This window comes from Simochromis diagramma, unplaced genomic scaffold (assembly GCF_900408965.1).
Source record: "Simochromis diagramma unplaced genomic scaffold, fSimDia1.1 OVJJ01000545.1, whole genome shotgun sequence".
Taxonomy (NCBI): Eukaryota; Metazoa; Chordata; class Actinopteri; order Cichliformes; family Cichlidae; genus Simochromis; species Simochromis diagramma.
The window spans coordinates 8,096,548-8,123,653 of record NW_024387371.1 but is presented as its reverse complement, the minus strand read 5'-3'; the positions used below and the strand labels follow the sequence as shown (position 1 = coordinate 8,123,653).

General features: G+C 44.2%; 4 protein-coding genes across 10 annotated transcripts; 2 read left to right on the top strand and 2 right to left on the bottom strand.

Moving 5' to 3' along the window:
• Positions 1-2,757: 2,757 nt before the first annotated feature.
• LOC120718916 lies at positions 2,758-10,998 on the bottom strand. 2 transcript variants are annotated; one of them, XR_005692594.1, is made up of 9 exons: positions 10,886-10,998; positions 8,957-9,077; positions 8,517-8,740; positions 8,312-8,413; positions 6,994-7,095; positions 6,152-6,265; positions 5,829-5,937; positions 3,762-5,559; positions 2,758-3,647 (listed from the first exon to the last, which is right to left on the bottom strand). XR_005692594.1 is itself a non-coding variant. In XM_040007655.1 (8 exons), the coding sequence occupies exons 2-8, from the start codon at positions 9,060-9,062 to the stop codon at positions 4,043-4,045; spliced, it is 2,274 nt and encodes a 757-aa protein (XP_039863589.1). In that variant the 5' UTR covers positions 9,063-9,077; positions 10,886-10,998; the 3' UTR covers positions 3,667-4,042. The 2 variants fall into 2 exon arrangements, 1 of the variants encoding a protein (XP_039863589.1); XM_040007655.1 differs by lacking the exon at positions 2,758-3,647 and having other exon boundaries at positions 3,667-5,559.
• On the top strand, positions 10,336-12,920 carry pdf (peptide deformylase, mitochondrial). Of its 2 annotated transcripts, none has more exons than XM_040007663.1 (3): positions 10,336-10,475; positions 11,536-12,143; positions 12,244-12,912. In XM_040007663.1, the coding sequence occupies exons 1-3, from the start codon at positions 10,471-10,473 to the stop codon at positions 12,399-12,401; spliced, it is 771 nt and encodes a 256-aa protein (XP_039863597.1). In that variant the 5' UTR covers positions 10,336-10,470; the 3' UTR covers positions 12,402-12,912. The 2 variants fall into 2 exon arrangements, with proteins under 2 accessions (XP_039863597.1, XP_039863598.1); XM_040007664.1 differs by lacking the exon at positions 10,336-10,475 and adding an exon at positions 10,908-11,020 and having other exon boundaries at positions 12,244-12,920.
• Positions 12,921-13,728: 808 nt separating this feature from the next.
• On the bottom strand, positions 13,729-18,120 carry spata2l (spermatogenesis associated 2-like). Of its 5 annotated transcripts, none has more exons than XM_040007660.1 (4): positions 17,867-18,120; positions 16,349-16,698; positions 15,978-16,271; positions 13,729-15,658 (listed from the first exon to the last, which is right to left on the bottom strand). In XM_040007660.1, exons 2-4 carry the CDS (start codon positions 16,694-16,696, stop codon positions 14,762-14,764), a joined length of 1,539 nt encoding a protein of 512 aa, XP_039863594.1. In that variant the 5' UTR covers positions 16,697-16,698; positions 17,867-18,120; the 3' UTR covers positions 13,729-14,761. The 5 variants fall into 5 exon arrangements, with proteins under 5 accessions (XP_039863594.1, XP_039863593.1, XP_039863590.1 ...); XM_040007659.1 differs by lacking the exon at positions 17,867-18,120 and adding an exon at positions 17,394-17,857; XM_040007656.1 differs by lacking the exon at positions 17,867-18,120 and adding an exon at positions 17,399-17,857.
• Positions 18,121-19,150: 1,030 nt separating this feature from the next.
• On the top strand, positions 19,151-25,500 carry si:dkey-238o13.4 (uncharacterized protein LOC560780 homolog). The gene is made up of 6 exons (XM_040007665.1): positions 19,151-19,323; positions 20,489-20,596; positions 22,536-22,675; positions 22,805-22,901; positions 23,501-23,625; positions 24,532-25,500. The coding sequence occupies exons 1-6, from the start codon at positions 19,239-19,241 to the stop codon at positions 24,706-24,708; spliced, it is 732 nt and encodes a 243-aa protein (XP_039863599.1). The 5' UTR covers positions 19,151-19,238; the 3' UTR covers positions 24,709-25,500.
• The last annotated feature ends 1,606 nt before the right edge of the window (positions 25,501-27,106 follow it).

Here is a 27,106-nt window from a genome sequence, read left to right as displayed (position 1 = left end):
GCTTGACTGAGAAAAACATGTTATGCATTCACGTGTGCGGACAGCCAGATCACTGGGTTCTCAATCAATAGCCGACAAACAAACAGAACTTCAAACCAAACACACTTAATGCTCGACAGTTACAGTGAGCACTCTGACTGGCTGGCAGTGAAGAGGTGGAAACTACTCTTTATGCAACGGCCCATCAGTCAAGCATCATGCAGTCATTTCAAAATAATGTCAATGAAAAGGAGACTCTCCTCTAGCTTTCAGGTCTGAGAGGTGAAGCCAGCGTTCTGCCCACTGACCAGCAGGGAGTGACTCCTGTTTACAAAAAAGCAACAGCCTCTGCCCCATCTTTAATCTGCTGCTGTGCTGTGGATGGTTTCGTCCTCTCACAGAGGGTGGATTGTTTTTGTGGTGGTGATCTCCTCCATATGGAGTTATGGGCATCTGAGTGGCGTCTGACAGAAGCAGCTGTAGCAAATGAGTTTTATTGAGGGGACCATGAAGTTAATTTGTAAATAAGATTCTTCTGTGGCATCTGAATGAGAAGGAAAGCTAACATGACAGTGGCAGAAGCACTCAGCAGGAGGTTTCATAGCAGGACTTCACTAACCAATGAAAGCTACAGTGGCTGCATCTGCCTTTTATTTTCAGTTCAATTCAAATCAGTTTTATTTGTATAGCAACAAATGACAAGAACAGTTTACTCAAGGTGTTTTATACTGTGAGGTAAACACAATTTTCAAATAATAGAATACTTTAAAGTCTCATCAGGAAGACTGAAGAATGCCTTTTCAATGTTATTGTGTGACTTCTGTTTCTCTTGTTTTTGTTTCATGCTTTTGGGGAGATCCTGCAAAATCCTGCCTCCTAATCTGAACGAACTCGATGTGTTAGAAAAAAAAAAAAGATTTGCAAAGTTGGCAAGTTCTTCAAATGTCCTGCCTCAAAATGCTAAAAAACTAAAACTGTGTTTATTGGCACAAACAGCCAGAAAAAAAAACTGTTTTCACTGTTTAATTTCTATCATTTGATTTTTTTGCTTTTTCATGTGTGAGGAAATGTGTCTTATTAGAAATACAAGAGCCAGATAAATCTATACTTGTAAACATATATAAAACCCTGTTTCTTGTTAATCCCTTTAACTTACAGATAACCATAAAAAATATTGTTTGAGCAAATAAGAGAAAGAGTTACTAACCAGATATTTTGGCTTCTTGTGTCACCTTGCAAAGTTTCGTGTGGCTGTCGATCAACAGAAGGCCAAGAAGAATAGCCGAGACCATAATCCTTATTTAAATAAAGAAAAATTACTAAATTCATTTTCAGCAGGGATGCACCAGCATCTGGTGATATCAGCCAATAGACTGATGTGAGTGCTTCATCAGCGAAAGCTCAGAAAGTTAAAAGATGATTAAAGAAGCAACACCAACAATGAAAGAAAGGACTTAAGGTCTTATGGGAAAGCTCAGAAATGACCGTCTCTGGGACTTACATCAGACACACGCAGCAAAATGAAAATAAAACAGGACGCACTGACAGTAGCTGAAATCATCATCATCGTAATAACTCCGCTTTGTTTATAATGGCGAATAACGGTTACTGTCACCTCGATGTGATTTAGATTGTGTTGTAGGTGGTAACAGGTCACATGCTGATCTCTGTGGCAGATATATTGGATTATAGAAGGTGGCAGCATGAGGCGTGAATGTTTCCTGTCTCTGTGTTTGAGGCAGCAAAACTGAACCGGTCTGTTTGAAAAGGAGCTCTGCTGCCTGTCCAGTATGTCCAGTATGTCCAGTATCCGTCATGGAACAACACTGTCACGGTCACGTCCTCTCCACCACAGGGTGGAGGGTACCAGCTCTCATCATTTTGGTGCACACACTGAAGGATCTTAACTTCCTTAGGAAGTAGAGCCTACTCATCCCCTTCCTGTGCTTCTCCACCACACTGATGTCAGTAAACTCTGTGTCTGTGTTGGCCTACATCTCCATAAAGAAAACACAAGGAAGAAAGAAGCACGTCTGACATCTGCAACCTGTTAGCTTTGCAGGTTCTGATTTTACAGGTTAAAAAGCCTCTGGGGACGGCGTTTAGCTGCACACACACTGTGGTTAAACCACATCACAGGGTCCGAGTTCATCACGTGACGTACATCTCATCTTCCTTTGTATCCTGTCCTGTAAAGACCTGTATTCAAGCACAAACTAATAAAAATAAAAAAAAATCACATTTCAAAAGATAGTTACTGACAATTTCTGAATGGCGTTTAATTATATTTCACAAAAATGCAAAATAAAGCAAGTCCGTGATCATTTCAGGCTTTTATCGTTAATGGTTTTTGAGATATACGAGCACAAATGTGCAAAAGGAGACGACTCAAAAACCACAGAAGAAAGTAGCAGTTCCAGGTAACACTGCACTAGCTGTTTGCTCTGTTTATCTTTTTATCCTGGCTCTATCATTCAAGGCCAGGATGAGTTAAGCTAGTTAACAACGTCCTCATTTTACCCCCACCATGACGCTGCGCTTATTTACTGTTCCCTCCAATAGACCTGTGTAAATACGCATCTGCAAACAGAGTGGGTTGGACGATGGTAGACCTCGGTGCTGACCCGTGACTCGTAGATGTCCTGCAGAGGAAAAGTATGCACGACTACCAGTGATTGGTCCTTGGAGTACAGAGAGGAAAACCAACTAGAAGCGGTGCTAGCAGTGACGCCAGGCGATAGAACCAAAAGCACTACAGCACAGCTCAGCAGTAATACTGTTAAAGCCACACGACACCACCAACCAGCAAATATTCATCTGTTTTAGTCGCTCTGTCATCATCCTGCAGTGGTTCGCACTGTTGCCTCGCAGCAACAAAATCCTGGTTTTGAACCCCACGCGCGGCCTTTCTGTGTGGAGGTGACATGTTCCTCTGTGGGAGTACCCAGAGAGTCCAGACTCATGCCGTTAGTGGGGTTAGGTTAATTGTGTGTGTGAATGTGAGTGCGATTGTCCGTCTGTGTGTGTTAGCCCTGGTCAGACTGGTGTCATAGCTTAAACAAAAATAAACAAAAATACAACATAAAAATAAAGAGGTGTTAGGAACCAGACGAGAACTGGGAATACAACTGGGTTGTACGCCTCTCTGTTCTTCCTCCAAACATAAGCAGTGTCTCTGTGGCCAACGAGCTCTAGTTTCACCTCATCTGAACAAACGGACGAGCTTCCAGTCTGCATTATCTTCTCTTAGTCTGCAGCCTCACAGTCCCTTCCTGTGCATCAGCTCAAAGCTTCCTGAGCTTTTATACTGTGTGTAAACTGAAGATAACCCTCAGGTGTAACTTGATTTTACAGCTTTGACCATCAGAGTTAGAGCACATCGTTACACAGCAGTGCTCTGTGCTGTGGCTCAGTGAAAAGGTTTGCACTGGTGCAAATAGAAGTGATGTGTGCTTTCTATAAGAAGCTGGTTCCCCACTTGGAGAACGTTTTGAGAAAAACTTTACATTTAATAGGGGGTTAAAAAAAAGTGTGTCCTTGTTTTTATGTCGTGTGAAGTGAAAACGGGAAGCCAAAAGTTAGCTGTGCAAATGGAAATTATATAATCAGAAACATTTACCTCGGTCTGGACTTCCAGGTGGGGTAAAAGTCCTGAAACGTTGGACCTGCTGACGGAGCCAAACAAAACACATTACGAAAATACAACGATCCCCTCTGGGTTATTTATTCTCAATTATATAATCAGAGACCTGTTATGATAAACCAGAACACTCGATACACACCTGCTACAATAAAGCTGCACCATACAAACGTTTACAAGAAGCTTTTCTTTCCTTTCAGTTGAACGTGTTTGAGTGCTACCTTCTTCACATTTTAATAGGGAGACAAATCTATTTAAAACAATTCTATGTTCTGTGTTTTGCACATCTACATTCAGTTAGCGTAGAGGAACCATGTTGGCTCACAAGAACAGACAGATCATTAGAGAGCACTGATGGCTGTATCTTCACGCGGCATCTAAAAATACTCTAAAAACTCGAGTACTCGAGTAGGAGAAATTAGTTCAACTGCTGTCACCGTGACTGAGCACTCTCGCATTTTCATACTCTAACAGAAGTCTTTTCTTTTTGATGTGAGGTCTATAATCAGGGTCACGGTCAGGTGACTCCTCTCCGTCACTGCTTGAGGAATCAGTGGAGTAAAGAGCGTTCACATCGAAGGAAGAGTCTTCCTCCTCTTGCTTCCTCCTTTCCTCGCCGTCGCTGCCTTGCTCCACGGGCTCTTCCTGCCCGGCTGAGGCTTTCCTTTGGGTCGATAGGTGACACTGCTCAGAGCTCAGCCTGGTAAGACTCACGTAGGGTTGTAGCAGCTTGGAGTGCAGCAGCACACCCTGACTGGGCAGCGATAGCCTCAGCTGAGCTCTGAGGCCTCGGCTGGTTTTGGACCTGCCTGCGGCAGAGGAGGAGCGTGAGGAGCGCCGGGCGGTTCCTGATCGAGGTCTGCTGTTCTTTTGTGGCTGACGATGGCGAAGAGAGCTCCGAGGGACGACTTTTTTAGATGACTTGGAAGATGGTGTGATTTGATTGGCAGCACAGGCGGAGAACAAACTCTCTGACTGAGCACCTTTCTGAGGAGGTCCAGAGACACTGATGTCACTGGCTGTGGCTGGAACACCCATCTGAGAGGTACTTGGGTCCTGAACAAGCTGCTGGGGGTTTTGAGCAAATGCCTCCAAATCCTCCTTGTGTCTGTTGGTACTGCAGACCCGTCTGAGCTTTCTCTGTTCAGTCGGGGTTTGACACCAGGCAGAGGGAGATGAACTGTTTTTGTCTTTTACGTTTCCTGAGGTGTGATAGCGTGGAGAACTTAGCATCTCCGAACTGGAAGGAGCTGCCAGAAGAAGCTGCTTTGGTGATGCTTGCTGGTGTTTACAGCTCGTCTCGAAGGAGCCGATGTTCACCAGTCGGACCACCGGTGACAGCAGAGCAGGCAGCGGAGAGCCCCGAGCAGACGAGGCCTGAGGCAGAATTTGTGCTTGTGAGGTGTCGCCTGAGGATCCGAGTGACCCGGAGCTGCGCCTGTATTTGGGTTTTGCTGTTCTGGATGCTTGGACTGCTGCCCGAGGAGGGCTGCAGGTCTGCGAAGGTGGCTGATCGGACGGACAGGGGATGAGGTCAGATGGTGTGAGGTCCTGCGATGAAGAAGTAGAAGACGACGACGGGAAGAGCAGGGGAGATGAGGAAACGTTTGGCTGAAGGAGAAGCTCCTCCGAGCATCCCCGCAGGATGCTCTTCACCCATCGCTGGTGTTTGGAGCAGAACTGAGGGGTGGGGGCCGCCTCCTGAACACTTGTGCTGCTTCCCTGACTGCCCTCTTCCTCCGCTCTCTTGTTCACCTCATCTTCCTCCTCTGGTTGCTGATGTCCTCTAACGTCTGAGCTCCTGTCCGAAAAACTGAAGCCGTCTTCGGACACGTCGCGAGGAGCCTCCTCTGGATGAACATCTGGATTAGTTTGGCTTAAAGCCGACTTAAAGAGTTGAGGCGACCGAGATATCGACGACTGACGACAGGAAGCAGCATCTAAAGAAAGAAAACAGCGACACGCTTGATACTGATAACAGTGGATATTCATAATTTCACAGAGAAGATCTAATCCTGCTTGTGTCCTAACAGTAAAAATATACAGTTTAAAAGGAGAAAATTACATAAATAAAAAGAAACAGCAGAAATGGTAAAAGCCACGACTCAAAGCTAAAGAAAATCTACCCGAAAATAAAATAAAATATAAAGTTATTATCTTTTTATGACGTAAACTTGAGGTGAACTTTTCATGTTGAGCTGTTTCTTACCGCAGTGCAGCAGCTTCTTCAGGGTCGCAGCTATGGTGGTGGAGTCAGAGCTTATCACCTCTAAAAGTAGCTTCTCCTCTTCAGTCACAGGGCTCTGTTTCTTCAGGATCTAGTGAAGCACAAATGTTCAGTTATCACAGCGAGACAATCTCACTGCTGGCATTTCTGCTCGTCTTCATTTCCCTCATCAACAATCTTAAAGGAAACTTGTGGAGTTTTTGACCACTTGAGGTCGCTGTAGAGCCAACGGGACAGTTTATCTACATTCAAACTCTCATTTTTACAAACGCATCTTTAAACCCTGCACACACACACACACACACCTTATCAATGTAGGTATCTCCTTGTAACACAGCATCCAGCTCATGGAGATAATGCAGCAGCCTGTCCTCGACTTTCTGGGCATACCGTTCCCCATACTGCTCGTCCATGTCATTCTGCAAGACAGACAAAATGCATCATCCCATGAAATTCAGCATAATAAGTGCAAAAGTCTTGAGCCACACCCCGTTTCTACGTCCAGATGGGCAGAATCAACTTTTTGGGATTTCCTTACCTGGATGATTGAGCATGCAATCATGAAAGACGTGTTTGGGAATCATTTTGTCGGTGCAAAAATATGATTTTATGTCTGTCAAACTGCTTGAATGATTCAAGCTAAGTGTAAAAAAAACATTCCTCTGGAAGTGGTGCAAGGACTGAGAACGAGCAGCCAATGTCCAAAGTTCTAGCACATTACTGTTCCTCCACACTTGATCACTTTTTCAGGTTGGCAGCCCTACGACTCTGCAGCTCAGAAAGATTTTGTACATCGTAGCTCTGCAGCGCACCCTGCTGGCCACAGTTAGGACCGCTTCATTTTTGGCCCAGCTGGGATGAGTTTTTCTCTACTAAGAAATCTAGTTGTACAAATACATGCAGGGGTGCCTTTATGATAATTCCAAACACTCGAGGTTTGATCAAACCTGACTGATTATTGTGAACAGCACTGTGTCTCAAAGCATAACTTTGGGGAAACTGCAATGCCTTTATCCAACAAATCCCAAACTGTATGATTTAGAAATGTGCTGAATGTGCATGAATCACGTACGCCATGAATATATTGGGACTGAAATGTATATAGAATATTCTGGATCTGTCTCATAATCACTTACAGGAGATTTACCTTAATGTAATGTTCAAGTTTGTCTTTGTCCATAGCAAGTGTTTGTGCCAGAGTCCTAAAGTCCAGGTGGTTCTTCCTCATGAGGAACATTTCTCGTTGGCTCTGTGCAAAAAACACCAGAACACATAGAATCACCTGTTGATATAAGTAAAGTTTTTCATGCAGGCAACTGTAACTGTTCCCAAAAGCCAATTCCAGGTATGCTGTCACATTTTTCAATATGCAACAACACAAAATGTTATGAACGATTTACTTTATTTACAGAATAAAAGTGCCTCGCTCGAGGCTTCAGAAAGAGGACTGAAAGAGAAAGAACGGATGAGGTCACAGCGATGAAGTACATCTATTATATACAGTCTATGACAGCACACCACCAGTGTGCCATCTGTGAGGAGGCAAAAACTAACAAATAGTTCGATTCAGTTTTATTTATATAGCGCCAAATCGCAACAGCAGTCGCCTCACAACACTTTATTTTGTCAGGACAACATACAGAGAAAGCTCCATCAGTCAAACAACCCAGTATGAGCACTTGGCGACAGTGGGAAGGAAAACTCCAGCAGAGCCAGCCTCACAGACTGAGGGAGGGGCGGCCATCTGAGTAACGGTTGGGGGGTGAGTGGAGGGAGGCAGGAAAACCCCCCCGCAAACTATGGAAGAGTCCAGAGTTTGATGCTTCCTGTCTGGTGTCTGAACTTTTCCTTTAACTTTCTTGAATATTTATTATAAAAATGTATCATTTATATTCTTAATCCTGCTGTAACACAATCATTTTCTATGTGGGATCAAAAAGTATCTATCCATCTATCTTTCTTCCTGATGTCTAAGGGGTTCATTTAAAGGAAACAATCGATGCAACATGTATAAGATATTTATGAGAGCTCAATCAGCCACAATAATAAAATCATTGACAGGTGAGGTGAACAACAGCCATCACTGTGTTCCAGTGCTGAGTTCTGCTGGGAAACCTCGGTCTCGACATGTTTTACCACCCAACCAAACACCGCGGCGGACAAAACGCACCCCAACGGACAACAACACCGCTCAAAGGTAGCAGCCTCCCTCAGCAGGACAAGACAGCAGCAGCACACACAAGCTCATGAACATAACAAAGCCTCCAACTGGACGTGCCAGGACAAGTCCGATCCTGTAACCCACTCAGACTCAACAGGACACCCCCGGAGGCTTTGTGCCCCAGTGGTTCGGAGCTGTTCGGTGAGTTATGCATAATATAAGGCAGGTACTTTTAACTCAGTTTTGGTCTCCACCAGTTCAACAGTGGCTTCCAGTTAGTTCCGGTGCAGGGCAGGTCACTTACACACTGGTCTTGGTACTCGGGGAGTTTGCTCGGGAAGAACTGGCCGATTTTTGACACGGTGTCAACCATTCCCCGGCCCTCTTTGAGCATCCACATAATGACCTGGAAGGAGACACAGGAACCACCAGGAGGTGAACGTTCACGAAGAAACAACCCCATTTCACATTCCTGTACATGCTTACTGGACCACTACATATTTCCCTACCATGGTCTTGAGGCCAAACATGATCTTCATGTGTTTGATGGCAGGAACCAGTCTGGGTAGAAGTCGGTACGTGGTTTCCAGAAACCCTATCACCCTCTCAAAGTGCTCCAGGTCCCTGCTCTTTATGATGGAATAGACCTGAGCAGAGACAACGCGCAGCCTCCACGAGTCTTCCAGACTCAGAGGTTGGGAGTCCACATCTGGCCAGCTGGACAGGTCCAAAACTGTGAGCACACAAAATGAAGCCAGCATGTCACAAGCAAACGCAAAGGCATGAATACTTTTGTTTCTAAGACTTTCTTTATCTCTGCTGTTTGAGATTAGCTTTGCAAGTTTCATGTGTACGTTTCTTCTACACCAGTATAAAAAACACTCAGACAAAGGTGTTCAATAAAGTTTTTGTTGTGTTAAAACTTTTTATTAAAATCCCCAGAACCAACCTTGTTGTATATCCATCATCTTGTGAGTCCAGACATGCTCTATGATCCACACAGGCAGCTTAGAGAAGCTCTGCATGCGCCCAGCCCGCAGCTCCCCTCCGTCCATGGCTCAGCTCCGCGGCTGTGTGGAGGGAGACGGAGGAGAGCATCAGCCCGCTGCACCTCCTTAAACCCCCGAACCACCACAGCTGGACATGTACCGGCAAGTTGAGGATGTTACGCATCTGAACATCCCCGGCTTTTTTTTTAAAAAAAAAATGTTGCAAATAACTTCCTTTGCATGCCTTTATTTGGCATTTCAAAATAAAAGCTTAGGAAGCAAGAAACCCCGTCTCTCTCTGTAACACCAAGTGTGTCAAATTTGCTTCATGTTTGACTTTTTCAGACTTCGTCATCGGTGTTATTTTTTCCCTCCTCGAAAAACTAATAGATTGCACAAAGATTCAGCAAACATGATACCAGGTAACCTTTTAAAACCTGAACCATGAAATAACAGCCAGAAATCTGTCGTTTTTTGATAATGGAGTATTTGTTGAACCTTTAGACAAAATATATCTAAAAATATATCGCATTTTAATCTGCATGTATGAGTTTTAATTTGTATCACATTTGCTACATTAGCCGTATGTTTGCAATTTAGGAATTAAAAATGTGTCATGCAATTTATATCATTTTTTGAGGGTAAAAAAAGTCACGCTGATGATGTAGAAGTCTCAAAAACTCACAAAAACACATGTATCAAATACGATATGCTTGGCTTTAAAGGGTTAAAACTCAACTACAAGTTTTTTTTATTGTGAGAAGATTCAATTCAACTCGATTCTAAAATAAAAAGTATCATTATTATTTGTCAACTATTTAATGGTTCAGGCTTTAAAGGCTTAACAGACATTTACCAGCTTGAGATGAAACTGCTGTAAAGTTGAACACAGTACAATATAAAATAAAAAGGAGAAATAAATGTTAAAGCAGTATATGGATATATAGAGATATAAACTGATGAATATTATGGTGTTCCCATCTTTCTTCAATAAGTTTATGCGTTATTAAATTTTAACTAACTAGTTAACTGTATAAAAATTGCTCAAAATCAGTCATCAAGATTTAATTTCCTATGATAATTAATATCTATGCAGCCAATAAATGTGTCTAGTGATTCTGTTTGTTTTTATTACAAAACATGTTTACGTGATGCAATCATCTGATCCGAGCCACGGTCTGAGTAACTCACTCACACATGCACTGTATACTTAGATCAAGTCCTTTGCACTACTTTTGAGCACTTTGTTCACCCATGTGTGCCTTTTCTATTGGCCATAATTGGCCCATATTTCGTCGTACATGCACAATGACAAAAAAGGGCTGCTCTATTACATAGGTAAACACATGGACTTTTATTGTGAAAGCGTGGTTGACCAGGAAGAACTTTACCGGAGCCGTGAATGTCTCTGCCCTGACTTCACCCTCCAAACTATGCGGTCTTGTCTAATCCACAGCGGAGCTCAGACGGTTCTATGAGGTAACGGGAAGCTGCAAGGCTTCATTTTTGTTGCGCTCAGTCAGTGCTGACAGCTATCTGACTTTTTATTTTTATTCATTGTTACATCAACATGCTAACGACCTAGCTTCAACAGCTCACGGTCGCTCTTGAACTGGCGCGCATGTTTCGTTGCACCTGGACAAACCGCTAGGTGGTGTCTGACTTAACGCTAAGCAGGTGTTTCTCTAATTGATGTGTGCTGAGGGTAATATTAAAGAGCGTGATGTAATAAATCCCGCGGCGATATAAACAAGTTCAAGGGTGGCTGGTAATGCTAGCAGCAGTTTGTAGCTCTTGGGTATAAGCTTATATTTCAATGACAGAGCTAACCATCGAGCTCTCTGCATCAAACGGCGATGCTTGAAAATATAGAAGGCCGTAAGACTTACCGGACGTGTTAGTTGTAGTCATTAAAATAAAAAGTGTGTCCACTAAACACTTAAAAAGATTTTTAAAAAATTCCAAGTTGCGGCCCTCTCGTGTTAGCCGGTGTCCGCCATCTTTGTTTTGGTTCGGAAACACAGGTGCGACTTGGGAAATTGAGTTTTTTTGTTATTCTTCATGATGGCACCATTACCAGTTTAGCAGTGTTGTTACGGCCGCTTTAGTTTTTCAGACATCACAGTTTATTTTTAATTTGTATGGTTACCTGTGTGAATGAGAGGAGGAGAAGATCGGTGAGTTTAAATGCCCGTACAGTACACAGGGAGGTGAAGAAGAGCGTACAGGCAGGGTGGAGTGGGTGGAGGCGAGTGTCAGTGGTGATTTATGACAGAAGGAAAGCATGCAACTGAAAAGAAGGCTTAGAAGGTGGTGGTGAGATCTGCTGTATGGTTTGGAGATGGTGGCAGTAACAAAAAACAGGCATGGGGATGCTAGAGATGCGGTGGCAGATGTGATGATCTGTGGTGACCTCTTAAAAGAAGAGGAATGAGCAGTATTTTAAACCTTCTTACTGATGGAAGTCAACAAAGTGTCAAAAGATGTCTTTGCTTTCTCTGACCGACCTAAATGGCCTCCTTTTGTCTCTTTGTCTCAGTCCCACCATGAACACGTCCTCAGTGTCTCTGCTCCAGCTCTCCTGGACCGGGCTCAGACTGTATGCATCTAAAGGCCATCGCTCCGGAGCACTGAGCCTGGCAGCAGCTTCCACCCGTCTTCCACACATCTCACCCTGTAGACGCTCCTTATCCAGCAACGTCAAAGTGCGCTCCTACCTGCAGTACGTCAAACGCAAGATCATATCCCCCCCCAGTCCTCCGTACAGCCATGTGTGTCAGGTAGGAGACCCGGTGCTGCGTTCACATGCAGCTGCTGTGGACCCTTCAGCTGTAACAGGACCTGAGATCCAGCGTGTCATTAAAACTATGGTGGCAGTAATGAGGAAGCTTGAGTGCGTGGGACTGAGTGCGTCTCAAATTGGCGTGCCACTCCGGATCCTGGCTCTGGAATATTCCCAAAAAATGTTTGAAGAGAGCTCGCCTGCCACGAGGGAGGTCCGCGGTCTCTCCGTCCAGCCCCTAAGGATCTTTGTGAACCCACAGCTGAGGGTGCTGGATGGTCGGACGTTGCTGTTTCAGGAGGCCTGTGAGAGCATCTCGGGCTTCTCTGCCACGGTTCCCCGCTACCTGTCTGTGGAAGTGTCTGGTACGCATGCTTAAAGCTCAACAGTGACACATCTCATTTAAGAGTGTCCACATTTGTAAGGTGTGCCTTTGCCTCGGGCTTCTGTCTTCTCACCCTGCAGGTCTCAATGAAAATGGCGAAGCTGTAACGTGGCAGGCTAGTGGCTGGTCGGCCCGGATCGTCCAGCACGAGATGGACCACCTGGACGGCGTCCTCTACGTCGACCGCATGGACACAAAGACCTTCATTAATATCAACTGGCAGGCACACAACGAATAGAGTGAACACCTGCTCAGGGCAGACTGGCTAACTGGCGATGCACATGTGAACGTGTCTTCTGGTTTCTGTGGACCACAGATCTGTACTTTGACAATAAATGCTGAAAGGATGCAGAATGGATCTTTAAATGTTGTTACCTTCCATCATAGTGAAGAAAGGATACGATTGGGCAGGACTCAGTTAAAGGCTCCAACAGCTGGAACACCAAAACACTGATGTGGGCTAAAATATTGCTACCTTATAAAGCGCGGAAACTGGTTTTCAACACACAAGCAATTATTTGTGTCATTAAAATGTTAATTATAGAAGTTATGAAAGCTGGTTTTTTGTCTACAGGATACCTGAGGGGTGTGGTACGAAGCAAGATGAATGACTTAGCCAGCTTTGTCAACCTTAAAGAGTTTTCTGTGTCAAACTTCTCAAACTGCTAAACCACCGTGGTAATGATGAACACATAACCTGAGTTTCAGTTTAAAATGAACTGAATTTGAATTAAAATGTGCAAAAATCACCAACTTTCAACAGTTTAGCATTTTACTGTTATATTTTTATATTCTGACAACATCCCTGTTTGGAGTAGGGGACACTCACAAGGATCATTATGTGGAGGGAGGAGTCACATGACCCCGCAAACTGCGTCTTATGTGCGCACGTGTCAAACCCGAAACAAAAAGGCTAGCTTAGCAAAGTGGCTAACCATTGTGTTTTTCCTTCATATCTCAAACTGAGGTTTTAGGTGTTGTTGAGCCAGCTAAGGCAAAGAAAGCCTGACTGTGTTCAACTTCATTCTCAGGCATTTAAAAATTTAAAAGTAAATGTGGGTAAATGCCAGAAGTTCCTCTAATGGCCACTGGGGGCCGGTTCCAAAAACGAGTCGATCCATGACGTCATCTGCTGTTAAAGCAGCGGCACCTCTGTGAGAGCACTGTAACATCATGACATCAACACCACTGGACAATCCTGGCTGCTGTAGATGAGTTAGCAAAATATAATATCAGAAAAAATGATCCTAAAAAAAAAAAAAACATTATTACGACTATATCTATAGTTTAAGTGTGCTGTGAAGACATTTGGGAGTGCTTGAGCACCTGAAAAAGGACGAAGCAGCACCAAGCTCTGGCTACTGTGATCTTTGTCCAAATATGAACATTTTTGGTTCCAGAAACCCCAATAACAAATAGATATAATATCACTTTGAACCACGAGATAATGCAAAGTCCAATCTGCCCTCAGTCATCATGAGATATTCTAACATTAGTAACTATGTGCTAATGCAGCATCTGTCACAGTACAACAGCAGGAATGGTTATAAAAAAACAGACTCTGATTAGTTACAAGACGTCTTTAAAGACAGCAACACAAATTCATTTCAAACAGAAGTAAACATAACGCTCAGTGAATTACTGCAGGAAAAGTTTCTGGTAGAAGGCTGACCGGGTGGTTACAGAAGGTTTTTACAGAAAGAAGTGTTATCCTTTTGTTTTTGCACCGTGTATGAATATCACACAGACGCATGACCGCCGCCGAGGTCGGCGCTGCTGTGCCGTGCAGCTACATTTCTGGAAAGGGTGCATGTCAGGCTACATTGCAGCATTAGCAGAGTACAATGCAGTTTGACAAATCATTTGGTGTAAACAAATGTTTGTCCTAAACCTGGAAAGACTCCCTTAAAGTGTTCCTGAGATGTTGCATTAAGGCGACAGTGGAAAAGCTAGGAAAACAAAGCTTCCAGCTGCCACTGACATTTCAGAAAATGTGCTTTAGACAACAGTGAAGTCACCTTAAAGGCAAAAACAAGCAGATTTCAGCACTCGGCCAAATGATTACTCGAGAAAATAATTTCATAGTTACAACAAACGTTAGTTTCAGCTGTTTTTACCTTTCACAGCAAATTACAACAAAAGGAAAAAAAGGAAAGCCACATAACCTGCCAAAAAGTAATCTTTGAAAACTTCTCTAATACAGAAAAATGAAGGTTCTTAGTGTTAGTTATGAAGCAATTACATTTTAAATGCTGTGGCTGATTTTATATTAAATCATACCCACCACACCGCGGTGATCACGCCAATTCATCCCATGTTACACACGTTTACCACACATACACTTTAATGGCACATTGACCCTTTTACTGCAGTCTGCTGCAGGACACAAACATAAAACGCATTTGCTTTTGCGTCACGAGTTACCGCAAAGCGACCTGCGAGCACAAAACCACACCACACCGAGGCTACATGCAAATATCAAATAAATGGCACAATGGCAGAACTTCAAGGCAGCGATTTCAGTTCCAGTACGCAGATTTAAGTCACTGTAACTTTTGCTAAATGCATCTCGTAAGTGCAAAGCTTTTCAGACCTTTATCACACAGATGTTGACTGGTCAAATGTTTGGCCGCAGCTGCAGGCAAGCGGATTTCTGAACCAACAGGCCCTACAATATTCGTTTCCACAGTATCTGCACAGGACCAGAGGCTTTCTGGAGCACCACTTTTTACAGGAGGAGCACTTTCCCAGCTGTGTGCTGCGATGGAGTGACTGGCAGGATTTCGCCATGTTGCAGGATTTCAAGTGGAAGACTCTGCACCCGTGGCACAGGATCTGAGGGTCTGGATTGTTGAGATCGCAGCATTCGTGGTAGGCGATGGCAGGAGGGAGTGCAATTATTGATGCGGGGTCTTCACTCAGAGGTAAGGAGCTCACTGCTGCACTGCTGCCAGTGAGAGTGGGTGATCTGAGGCCTCCACTCTGCATTTTCTTCACTTGTTTCACGTTGTGGAGATTCTTTCTGCAAATCTTAAGGACTGCACAGGTCTCATCGTGCAGGGTTTTGCATTCAGAGCAGTAAGAACAAGAATCTGAGTTCTGGACGCACCTGCAGAGGTTGTGGTCGCCAACCTCGCTCTTCAGAGCCTCGATTGGATCTACCTGCAGACTTTGAGGCTCAGAGTTTGTTTCACCCAGCCTCGTAGCACCAGGGGAACGCCAGTTTGGCCTCTTGCTGTCCGAGGAGTTTCTGCCGGTGAGCGGCTCTCGCGGTGGGAATGATGCTGTTGTTCCGTTGCTGTGCGTTTTGACAGTGGTGGGTGATACGTTGTCCACTGTCGTCCAGATGAATGAGCAGGGACTCTCTTCCTTGTTGACAACCATCTGCGGGTCCCCTTCATTAACCGGATCGGTGTACAGATCCACGTCTCCATCGGGCTGCTCCATTAGGGCCTCGCCAACCTCCAGCATCTTCTTGGTGTTCTCCACAGCAACCTGTAGGGAGGTATAAGTAATAAAGTCAATTAAGGTATTTCATATCCTACTGTTGCATTTATTAGCAGGAAGAAAGAAATCATACAATTAACACTTTTCTTTGCTAAACATTTTGCCTCACAGTACACCCGCCTGGACTAAACATAGTACGACAAAGCAAGAAAAGTGGGTTAGTGAGGAACGTTTTCTAAGATTTTAAAGGGTGGAAGTTAAAAACAGCTTGCTTGAGGCAGACAATGAAGTGATTGGCTGCACCAAGGCTGGGGGAAAAAAAAAAAAAAAAAAAAAAAAAAAAGATCTCAGCATCAGCGTCACATACCTGCAGGCCGTTTCCTCGCTGCCTCTCCATCACTGCGCTCAGCTCCCACTGGGTGTCACCGCAGTGCTTCCCCAGCGCTGTTGTAAGAAAGTGGCACTCGCAGCGGGCCAGGAAGAAGGCGCAAGACAAGTGAAGGAGGGTATCAGAAGAGGTGGAGTTCACTCTGTGCGTCTGGAGACTGAGCTGCTCAGATGATGACGCGCTGAGCTCGTACCCCAACAGGTTGAACAGGTTCTCGATCTGAGCCGTCGACAGCACCGGGGTGATGTAGTGCGTGAACGTGCCGGAGTACATCTGGGACACAAAATGTAAAACTTTAAAATCACATTTGATTATTTTAGCACGTGAACTCTTTTCTCCTTCTGGCCCACCTGGATTACAGTGTACTCCTTCCTCCAGGGACCCAGGTACAGGTTCAAGGCTGCTTGCTCCAGCACCTCAAAGGCTTTGGCCAGGCCTTGCAGGCCTCCTCTGGTTCCAACTTGTCTGCTCCATCCTGCTGCTGTGACTGCCTTGAGCGACTCCTCCATCACCCTCAGTGGATCCACACCCAGGCAGTGGATCTCCTGAGCATTTCCCTCCTTCATAAGTCCCTCCACCTTTCTCCACAGCTCCTCATCTCTGCACGGCAGGCTCGAGCCCTGTTCCACGATTTGGCGCTCCAAACTGCGATCGTAGGCGCCCGTGAGATCTACGTCTCTCTTCCGGGAGAAGCTCATCTCTTTCATCCATTTATAAGAGAGAGAGACAAAAATAAACCAAGATGATCCTAATAACTGAGTCACACCTTTTTTTTCTTATTGCTGTGCATCGACCTAACAGTGCCCACTGGCAACGGATGTCACTGAGGGAGTGTCTTATGAATTGAATTACACCTCATTTCACTCCAATGGGATTGACTATATTTCTCTGTTCTGTTAGTAACTATTCAATAAAGAGTTACAGTGTGACTAAAGTTAAATACACACACACACACACACACACACACACACACACACACACACACACAGGTGTTTTCCAGGCTCCTGCTATGTCTGCAGCACATGCTGACGTAACTGTGGCCACTGGAAATATAAAACATTTCGACCTTTAGCCTCATTAAATAGCACACTCTGTATCAGCTGCGACTCGTTTTGAGCACATGTTAATAACGAAAGTGAAACTTTACCATAAGTGAAAATAAGTTGACTCACTTTGTTTGTTTGTTTTTTTACATCTACCAAACTTTAACGTGTTTTCAGGGAACATCTGGGAACTTCAAGCTCATCAACGAGAAAAACGAGAACCTTTTTTTTAACAGCCCCACTTAGCATTAGCTTAGCCGCGTCTACTACGTTAGTTACCCAAGAGAACTTACGGGTCGGACAGTGAACGCACCCGCCGCCCGCACATTGTAAACCGGCTTGTTTTCCTTACTTTACCCAGTTTGCGGTGAAGTGGCGCAGGGAAGCTTGGTACCGAGCTGTTCTTCAGTTCGGCCGACATATAATCCGTCGACGAAAGCGAAATCAACTTTTATCAACCTTCCAGTGTGATGTCAGGCTCAGTCTGTGTGGGAAAATACCCAGGAAGTGCGAGGAAGCGGCTGAACCTCCCCAAGGAAGATGTACATTTTTCATATTAAGAAGACATCTATGCCGTTTTGAAAACACGCCGAATTACACGTACGCTCTCGATAAACTTGTAAACGTAACGATTTAAGTTTTAAAATGTGTGTTTTTAAGCCAAAGCGCGAGGCAATAGAAAACCGGTATAATTTGTAGGAAAACTCGGACTGAGAGAACATGAAGGTATGTTCGTAGGTATGCGAAGCTAACGTAACGCAGCTGGCTACAGGTGGGCGAGTCTGGCTTTGTTCGATATAAAACGTGTCTGACACACAGACTCACCTGTTCCTGGCACGTAATCAGCTGTTTTGGCGAGTCCGGCCACACGACAATCTGCTCGATTATCTGGGTAACGTAAACATTGTCACGTGGCACGGGATTTCCAGTTTATACAGGGTGTGTTTGGTAGTTGTTCCTGGATGTGCCGTTAGGTGGGTGGAAACAGTGGAACAATTACTTTAAATTAAAAGAAAAGTGATGTAAAAACGGGCTGAAATACAGAAAAGGTGGAAACAGGAAGAAGCTGCAAAGTGTGCTACCGAATAAATCGATTAAATCAACAGTTTTCTTGCGTGTACTTTCAGCCACTAGATGGCAGCATTTCACCTGCTGCGGCAGCCTCACCTCTGCATGAACCACTGACACGGCACTCGCAGACACACAAACACACGTCTTCCTGTCTTTGTGAGGACGTTTACTGACATGATCACAGGTGAGCAGCTAGTTTAAACTCTTTAGCAGAGTTTTTCTGGTGCGATGGGAACATATCCATACATTATACAAATAAACTGTAAAAGTATTTGTTCTGTGGTTGTTTTTAGGGCGGATTTAATGTGTTTCTGTTTATATCTAGTTCTGAGCAATAGATTTGTGAGAAAAGTATAAATGTATTGCACTAACGAAATATAATTCCTGATAATATACCACAAGTTCATTACCCAAAGTGACAAGAGGTCACAGAATGTCCCAATCAAGGCTGTAAATTCTCTGTCAAAATCTTGTAACACTTTCGGGGTTTTGTTTGTTTTGAGCCCATTTGGTGCAGAGTTCAGATTAACATAGACTGTATATAACAGATGGATGTAACCATAATCTCTGGTTTACAGAAACCTTTTTGTGAAGCCTTGAGATGAATGTTTTTGCTGCTCCCATCTTAGTTTGCCACAATCTGACATCACACACGGGGCAGACCTGACTGCACACTCACAAAGCGGTGTACTTATGAATGAACAGCCAGGCCCATCATGGAGCACATGCTGCTTTACCACCTTTCTAGATCATTGTGTGCAATATTATGTTGAACTCAGTAGTAACTTAAACTGGTCATCGAGCCAATAAACTGACTGCCTGAATTAATGCTCACAGATCTGAATTTAGCCTCACCACTGAAAGGTGCCCTCACGCTCAGTACATGTTCCCACATTTAAATCTCTCCACCGGTCCTTTCAAATTTAGCCGTGCCGGGATACACATACACACGGAGACAGAGTATGGGCGTGGCTTCAGTGACCCCGTAGACAAGGGCGGACCCGTGATCCTTTAAAGCATCCCGGTCCGGCCAGGATGCTCTGCACAAGCCAGCAGCTTCATTTCGCATCGAGAGAGTCATCCTCCACCCTCCATCCTCCAGCAGGTCTGTGCAGCTACAGTCGGCATGTCGAACTCGGACAGGGTTGTGTTAGCTCTCGGAGGAGCGGGAAAAGTGGGCTCCGGGATCGTTAAAGGACTGCTGGATAAAGGTAAGCTTCTCTGTAGCTCGAAGGACATTTGGCAGGGAAAATAAACTGAGTGAAATAGAGGAGGACAGTGAATTGTTAACGTGATAAATCTTTGGGACATCTATGCGTTTTTACGCGCAGGTGTCTTTCCCCTTGGCTTTTACGCGTGAGGAACTCCATCATTATAAACCGCACTGTAAACACTTTACGGGGATTTTTGTGCGGTATGGCCACTTTTAATAAATACAATTATTACTTATTTATACTTTATACTTATTATTGTTTTATTGTGTCTGAATTGTTAGACAATTAAAAAATGACCCGCCATAAGTGATCCGCCCGCGTGCGTAAAACACTGTATTGGGCTTTCTATGCCACGCTCTACACCGACAGGTCCGCTTATCACATTTTTATGAGGGTAAAAATAAATTTGAGCGCGCAATGTGACAACTGATCGACCAAAAATCCCCTTCCACTCTCATAAAACTAAACTGCAACACAAATGATCTATAGTTGATAATAAAATGTTGGATTAATAATCATAGACGTGTCAAAAACAACAGGCTGTTCAGTCTACTGTACAGGTTCCTTTAATCTTCCTTTAATCAAGACTTAGGGGGAGTTACCAAAATGACACAATGGAGTTCTCATAATAATGCTTCATTGTCAATAAAAGCATGTCCCATCAGGAAATCTTTGGAACAGTAAAGACAGAATAAACATTCTCAGGCAGTTGTGTGTCATTGTGTGTGTCATTGTACAGTTTGGCTTTGTCATATCTGGGATTGCTGTGTGGGTGGTTTTATCAGCACAGTCTCATAAAATCATATCTAAATTGATCTGAACTCCTATCATCATCATCTTAAACTAAATTACAGTTTATGGTGAGAGTTAAAAGAGCATAATTTCAGTTCAGCTTCATCCCTGTTTGGATTCTGTTGTGTTCTTAAAGCTGAAATCTGTTGTGGGCATTTACCGTTCTGTGCCTCCAGGAAGGAAGAAGCTGAGATGAGAGTTTATTGGTTGCATGCTCACAGCTTCTTTGTTTGAACTGAGCAGTAAGTTACTGTCGACATCCCGGTCAGATTTCACTTTCTGATGACCTTGACAGAAGCAGCACAACAACACAGGTTCACTCCATCCTACTGTCTCTGTATTAAAGGTCTCTGTGTGTTTGTGTGTCAAGGTTTTAAAGTTGCAGTGATCTCCAGGGACAGCAGCCGCCTGGAGAAACTCCGATCGTTTGTCTCTCCCAACACAAAGGATAACCTCACCACTATAGTGGGAAATGTGGGTAAGTCAGGTTACTTATCCTGCCCGTCTCTGCTCTGAGGATTGTTTGCGCTTGTCCACAACCCTTATCGCATAATTACTGATTCCTCCCCGGCAAACACTTTAAATACAAATCCAAACTGTGCAAAAGAGAGCCTGCAAAGTATGGGAGTGGCAACATACTGCACCAGAGCTGCACTAAATCTGTAGAAACCCTCACATGCAGTGCAGCAGTGAACTTAATGTTGCAGGGAAACCTTTCTCAGGTGGATACAAGCACCATAACTGGCTCATTTACTCTTTTATCAGAAAGCCGGTTAGAGATCTGAAAATGAAGGACTGATTTTCTGTTTTGGTTGTTTTTATTTCCAAGATGGTCACCAACTGATGAGAAAATCACATTTTACCATCATTCTTAGTATCAGGTTGTTTGTGTGTATGAGCGATCTTTAGAAAATACTCAAAAACCTCTTTGCGTCATTTTTTAACAGTGAGCTCAGGAGTAAGGGTGTAGAGGCAGTACTTATGTTTCAGCCACATCACCTGAATGAACTCCAGGCACTCCTCCTGGCACTCCTCATTACTAACTTTCTGTGGGGCCATAGGTGAGAGTTAGAGCTGATCATCTACTCATCAGAAGGTGGGTGGTTCAATCCTGGCTTTTCCAGTCTGCATGTTCAGCTTGGACTAAAGCCCAGATTGCCAAATTGGCACGTTCCACTGTTTGCTCAGTAATGGAGGGCAGACAGCGTCTTGTGCAAGTTCACACTCCGCAAGTTAGAGTTCGGCTCATGCAGGTTAAAGCGAAGCTGCATGAACCGAATTCATCATTTAGAAGTCTGAACTTTACAGGTAAAAAAGCAAAGCTTCAGGAACATTCACCATAGTTGTTCATGTGCACTCTCTGGTAATGAGTTCTTGTTATCATCACATACTCTCAGGTATTTCCTATGACTCCAGTGTGACCCTTCAAATTTGTGCCAAGTGGAGCTGATGTTGTAAATTCTTATTTCAGACTCTGGTCATCCAGCTTGCAAGCAAATGTAAAAGAGTCTGCACTCGTTCACTCACAGTCTCCAACTGCTCAGTAATGGTGCAAAGCCTGTGAGCTAGTTCAGGCAGGCAACCTCAGGCATACCAACATGCCTGCCTCTCCTCACGTCCAACGCCAAACACACCCTCTCTGTTTGGCGGCCAATTTAAGCTGCAGAATTTTCCATCTGAGCCTCTGACATGTCAGTGCTGCCCTGCATCACCGCCTGCTGGTTCGTCCCCTCGTATTTGTACTGAATAATCAGCTTAGAGACATGACACCAAACTCTAACTAGAACATTTCAAACTGCTGTAATTGCACAGTGGTAGTGAGAGGGGAGGATTAAACCCAACTGACCTCCTGTCTCAGAAGTCTGTGGGCTTGTATTCAAGTACAAATCCTCCACCGTACAATGTGATAAAGTTCCCATTTCTTCTGTCATCATTTGTGTGCATCTTAGCGACTGTCTCAGAAATGATTTACTGACCTGATAACTGCTTGTTTGGGTTTAGCAAAAGACTGCACCTTGGGGTAACGAACATCAGCGACGTCCACCTCTGCCGTAACCTATCAAGTGTGCGTCCTGTGCAAAAAGGAACGTTAATGGTGATTTGTTATTTTCAGATTTAGTCAAATTATTGTTTTCAGCTGCTGATTTATTAGGTGGAGGTGCAAAAAAAAAAATCCTGTATTTTTCCCAGTATGGAAAGGGCTTACACCCCATAAACACACCAAACATTATTAAGAAAACTTCAGTGATAGTTGAGATGACATCACAGCAGCAGGTGAGGAAGGTGTTTATCTTCTACTGCGATGTTTTGTTATTCCCCAGTAGGGCTGAACTTCTATATCTATGCCGGTCTCAGTGATTCATTAGAGAAAACAAGTTTGCCTGTCCTCTCCTGAAGTCCAGCATCTCTGTGTTCAGGCTCAGAGGAGGAAGCCGAGCAGGCGAAGCAGGCCCTGCTGAAGGAGGTGGGGAAAGTCACCGACATAGTTTCCTCTCTGGGCTTCAGCTGGTGGCAGGGAGGACCCCCACACACCCAGTCCCTCAAAGATCTACACTGGGTCAGTACACACACACTTTCCAATATACTTATTTAATTTCTTCTCCCTCACTTTAAACTCATGCAGCATGTAAACACTTGCAGGAGTCATTGGGGTGCTGTGATGTTTTCTTTCCTGTGAAATCTGCAGGTAATTGAGACGTTGCTTTTCAGCACATTTGTGTCATGGAAGGCCTTCTACCCCCTGGTGAGGGACGACTCCAACTGTACCTATACGTTCATCACAGGTGAGGCATCGCAGACAGCACCCTCCGTCGCCACGACGTCCACATTACAGAGAAACGCAGTCGTATTGCTGATGTCGCCTATGTCTCCTCTCCTGTAGTGAAGACGTGTGTTTGCTCAGTGGGATGAGGCGGTTCGTGTGTGGCGCAGTGCTACTTTGCCTTTGTTCTGCCTCTCTCTAGTAGTACTGAGGTAGCATCTGCCAGACCTCAGGGCGACGTTGCTGAGCTCTGCTTCACCGATGCTTCTTCTCTCTCTCTGTGACTTTGCTCAGAAGTGATTGGGTAGCATGGAGACTGTTTGTGGTTAGTGGTAGCTGGATGGTATTACCATCTTTGGAACGATACATTCAGATTCAAATTTACCAAAAGGATCAGAGAAGTTTTTAGTCTGGCTGAGCTGTTTGGTTTTCTCTCTTTATTCTCTCTGTCCACTTGGGGTCAGCAAAACAGCTGCCATGTTATTTTACTCACTGCATGTTCTCCGACTCTGACAGACTGCGTCCGTGGGTGTGCCCTGCCTCTCGTGCAGGGTCACCTGCGATAGCTGCTCGCCTTGCATTCCTGGTGTGTTTATGTAGTGTTTTGCTGCTTTGCCACAGGAGGAGCAGGAGAGAAGCTGCTGATGCCTGGTACAGGCTTCCTCACAGTGGGCGCTGCCAGCACCCTGGCTTTCTGCCATGTCCTCCGTGAGGAGTACCCCGAGGTGCCCTGCAAACTCAACCAGGTGAGATATTAATGGGATTGCACAGCAGGGCCTCAGATAAACTGCACAGAGTCGGCTAACATGACTCATGACCCTTTAGACCTGACCAAAAGAAGTCAGCTTACGGCTCAATTCGCATGCCTGCCTCCACAATCATCTACGTATGTAATTCTCTCTGCTTTCTAGTGTTCACACGCACAGCCCTGAATTTCTTTGGCATTTGCTCACTCAGGGGAAATCTGTAATACTGACACCACTTTACCACCCATGCAGATTCAGTTCTTCCTCGGTGCCTTTGTGAGAACCAGCTCACATTTCAACACATCCACATTACATAACCTTATTCTGTAATCTTGCATGACAGAAGTTAATCAGGCATTTTATCTAAATAGTGCATGTGCATATTTCTGCCTTTGTGCAAACATGCATATTTAGTCAGGAATATGCAAAAAGCTTCGTGAACTTGGCTGATAGTAAAACAACTTTGATGAAATCAGCCCTTATTAATCAAAACTTTACCTTATCTCCTGTATAAGATCAGAGAAGTTGATCTTTTAATTACGCCTGGCAAACTAGATGAACTGCTCGTCTCTACCTCCACGAAGTCTCCGAACCTGATGCATCAGATGTTTTCGTACATCTCAGAAATCGCCTTTGGAAACTGTTGAGAAGTGGACAGGGACTTAGTAGTTGTGAGAGGATTGGATGAGCCGTTTCACAGCTAAAACTTGATCTTGCTACCAGTGCTTCCTCACAGGACGCTGACTAATCTCGCCACAGCTTTAACTCAGAGGTTGAAACCTGTTTTATGAGGACAGGAGGAGCCAAAGCTCGAAGCACAAACCCCGACATAAGTAGACGACCTGCTCTACATCCTACAGTCATCCCTCTATTGCATTCAGCCCCTCTCCTCTTCTCTTCTGACAGGTGAAGATTAACACAGGTGTAGCCACTCCTGATCACATGGTGCCCGGCTTCCTCAATCATCTGGACCTGGGCGAGGCTGTTGCCGCCCTGATCGAAAGACGGAACACCGCCCACAACGTTTTCACCATCAACTGCCCTGCAGACTTAAAGAGCGTCCTTCTGGAGAGGAACCTTTAGACTCCAAAAAAAAAAGACCCCACCTTCCTCCAGCCTCACCTGGACAGGATCGCACTGCTTCTTCTCCTGCACTCTCCAGAAATAGTCTCCTTTGATTTCCTGTCATACAACTCTGAAACCCATCCATGCTAGGCGTTGCATATTTTCCTGCCTGTTCTCACATCGTTAGCAAGTTTTCTCTCAGCATGTGCTTTTTATGGGATATGTAAGAAAACCAACGCCTTCTCCCTATTATCTGTTTCTGTGCGTTGTTACATAGTCTGTTCTGCCATCAACAGAAGACGTGACACACAGCTCCTTCTGCTAAATATTTTTGGTATAAGTAGACGTCTTAAGGCCAAATAATCAGACAGAGCAGGTAAATAATGACTTCACATTGATAACGACTGTGGCCAAGTTAGCCAAGATCGCAACAACTGGTCCAAAATGTAAATATATCTACAGACAGAGACTGTACTGAGTGGAAGTTTTGACCACTACGAGTTTAACAGAATAATGTTTTAATAAGCTAGCTCTACAGCAGCATGCAGGTGGCTGTTACTACCAACAAAGCCCCAATGTCCAAACATAGCTCTTAGGAAATCGACGCAAACATGCAAATAGCGCAAGACAAAAATCTTCTTTGTCTTCAACGAGGTCGCCGGGCCTCAAAGAAGCACTAAATGTAACTGTGTTTCCATGGCAACACCTCCCGGTACAGTTAAAAAGCTGAAGAGAACAAACTCTCACACTTCAGCTGTGGATGTATCTTGACAGACTTTTATGGAAGCCCGTTTCCGCCACTAAATAAAACAAAAAAGCTAGTATCCATAACAAGGAAATGACGTCATTCACGTAGATTACTGATTGGCAGCGCTAACTCGAAATTTCGAGTTGCTTTTCTCAAAATTTCGAGTTAATATGTCGAAATTTCGAGAAAATAACTCGAAATTTTGAGTTATGGATCCTTCTTTTTTTTTAGTGGCGGAAACGGGCTTCCATAGACTTTAGGAGTTCTGTATGCTTGAAATTTATCATCCACGACTAAAGAGAACGTGTTGCTACATGATCCCAGTGGTGGAGTTAAAAGTTTACCATCGCTGCGTCCACTTTCTCCCTCTCGCTTCTCTGAGAGCTTCAGTGTTTCCCGCTGGTGTAATCGCACTTCACTCTGTGAAGTTTCTGCATTTGTTTTAAAGGAGTGAGAGAAAGTTACATCACATCTTTTTGCCACCTCATTTCAGAAGCTTTTAGATCATCCAGGAGACGCTTTGTTTGCAGCGTGCTTTAAATGAGCAAGTTCATACAACATGTCAGACTGTTGGTTTTGGAAAGCTCAGATACAGTCAGATGATCCATCCAAGTATAGCAGCTAAACTGGATGAAAATTGCAACATTTGCCTGGTTACAGATTCAGCAGCTTGAGCAATTTCAGCCTCTTTGTAGCGCAAAAATGCAAAAATAACATTTTACAAACACAAATAAACAAGATATAGACAATACTGCTGACCCTGTGTACTTTTTTTTCAGGTGTATCACTGCTCAGAGGTGTGGTGTTCCCTAGAAACCTTCCCTCAGTACTGGTTAGCATTGTGGCTTGTAGGATCTTCTGCTTATCCAAACTCTCTGGTTCACCCCATAGTCCAAAGACATGTACAGCAAGTTTTAGTTATTGTAAACTGCTGTAGGTGTGACCTGTGGTTGCCTCTTACTCACGGTTAGTCATTATATGGAGCTCAGGGTGTACCCACCTCCTGTCCAGTGTCAGCTGGGATAGGTTAAAGCCTCCCATGAACCAAATCATCGTAGACGGAAGATAGAAGACCTGAACAGACTTCTTGGGGAATATCATGAATAGTTTCTGACACTTTCTGTTGGTTACAATTGGTGTTTTCTTTGAACCCTGACTTGGGTGAAATCAGTAAAGTAAGTAAAACAAACCAGTTTTAAGCCTTGGGTTGGACTCATCAACGATGATGAGTTTAGACCTTTAAGGCAGCATTTTTCACATTTGTCCACCATGATCGGTGAGATGGCATCACACCCATCTGGTTTATTCGTTTTAACTGGCTCGACATCACAAATGTTTGTGTCCAAAAACCTCTCCTTTAGATTTGTCAGTGCAAAACTTAAAAAACAAAAGTAACTTCCTGTGTCCAGTGTCTTTCTTATTCTCCCCTCTTACTCTTAACTCTCATCTAATTGTCAACACCGTTAACAAAACTGCCAGAGACAAAAAAAATGAGCAGAAAAGAATATTTTTCATTTTAATTTACAGACACAGAATATCAACCAAAAGTTTTGTGAAGAACCGTGGCATGATCTGAAAGCATGAAAACTTTATGTAATGTGCTTTTCAGCATTTTGGGTCGAGATTCTGCCTCCGTCCATTAAAATGAAACTACCATAACATTTAGAG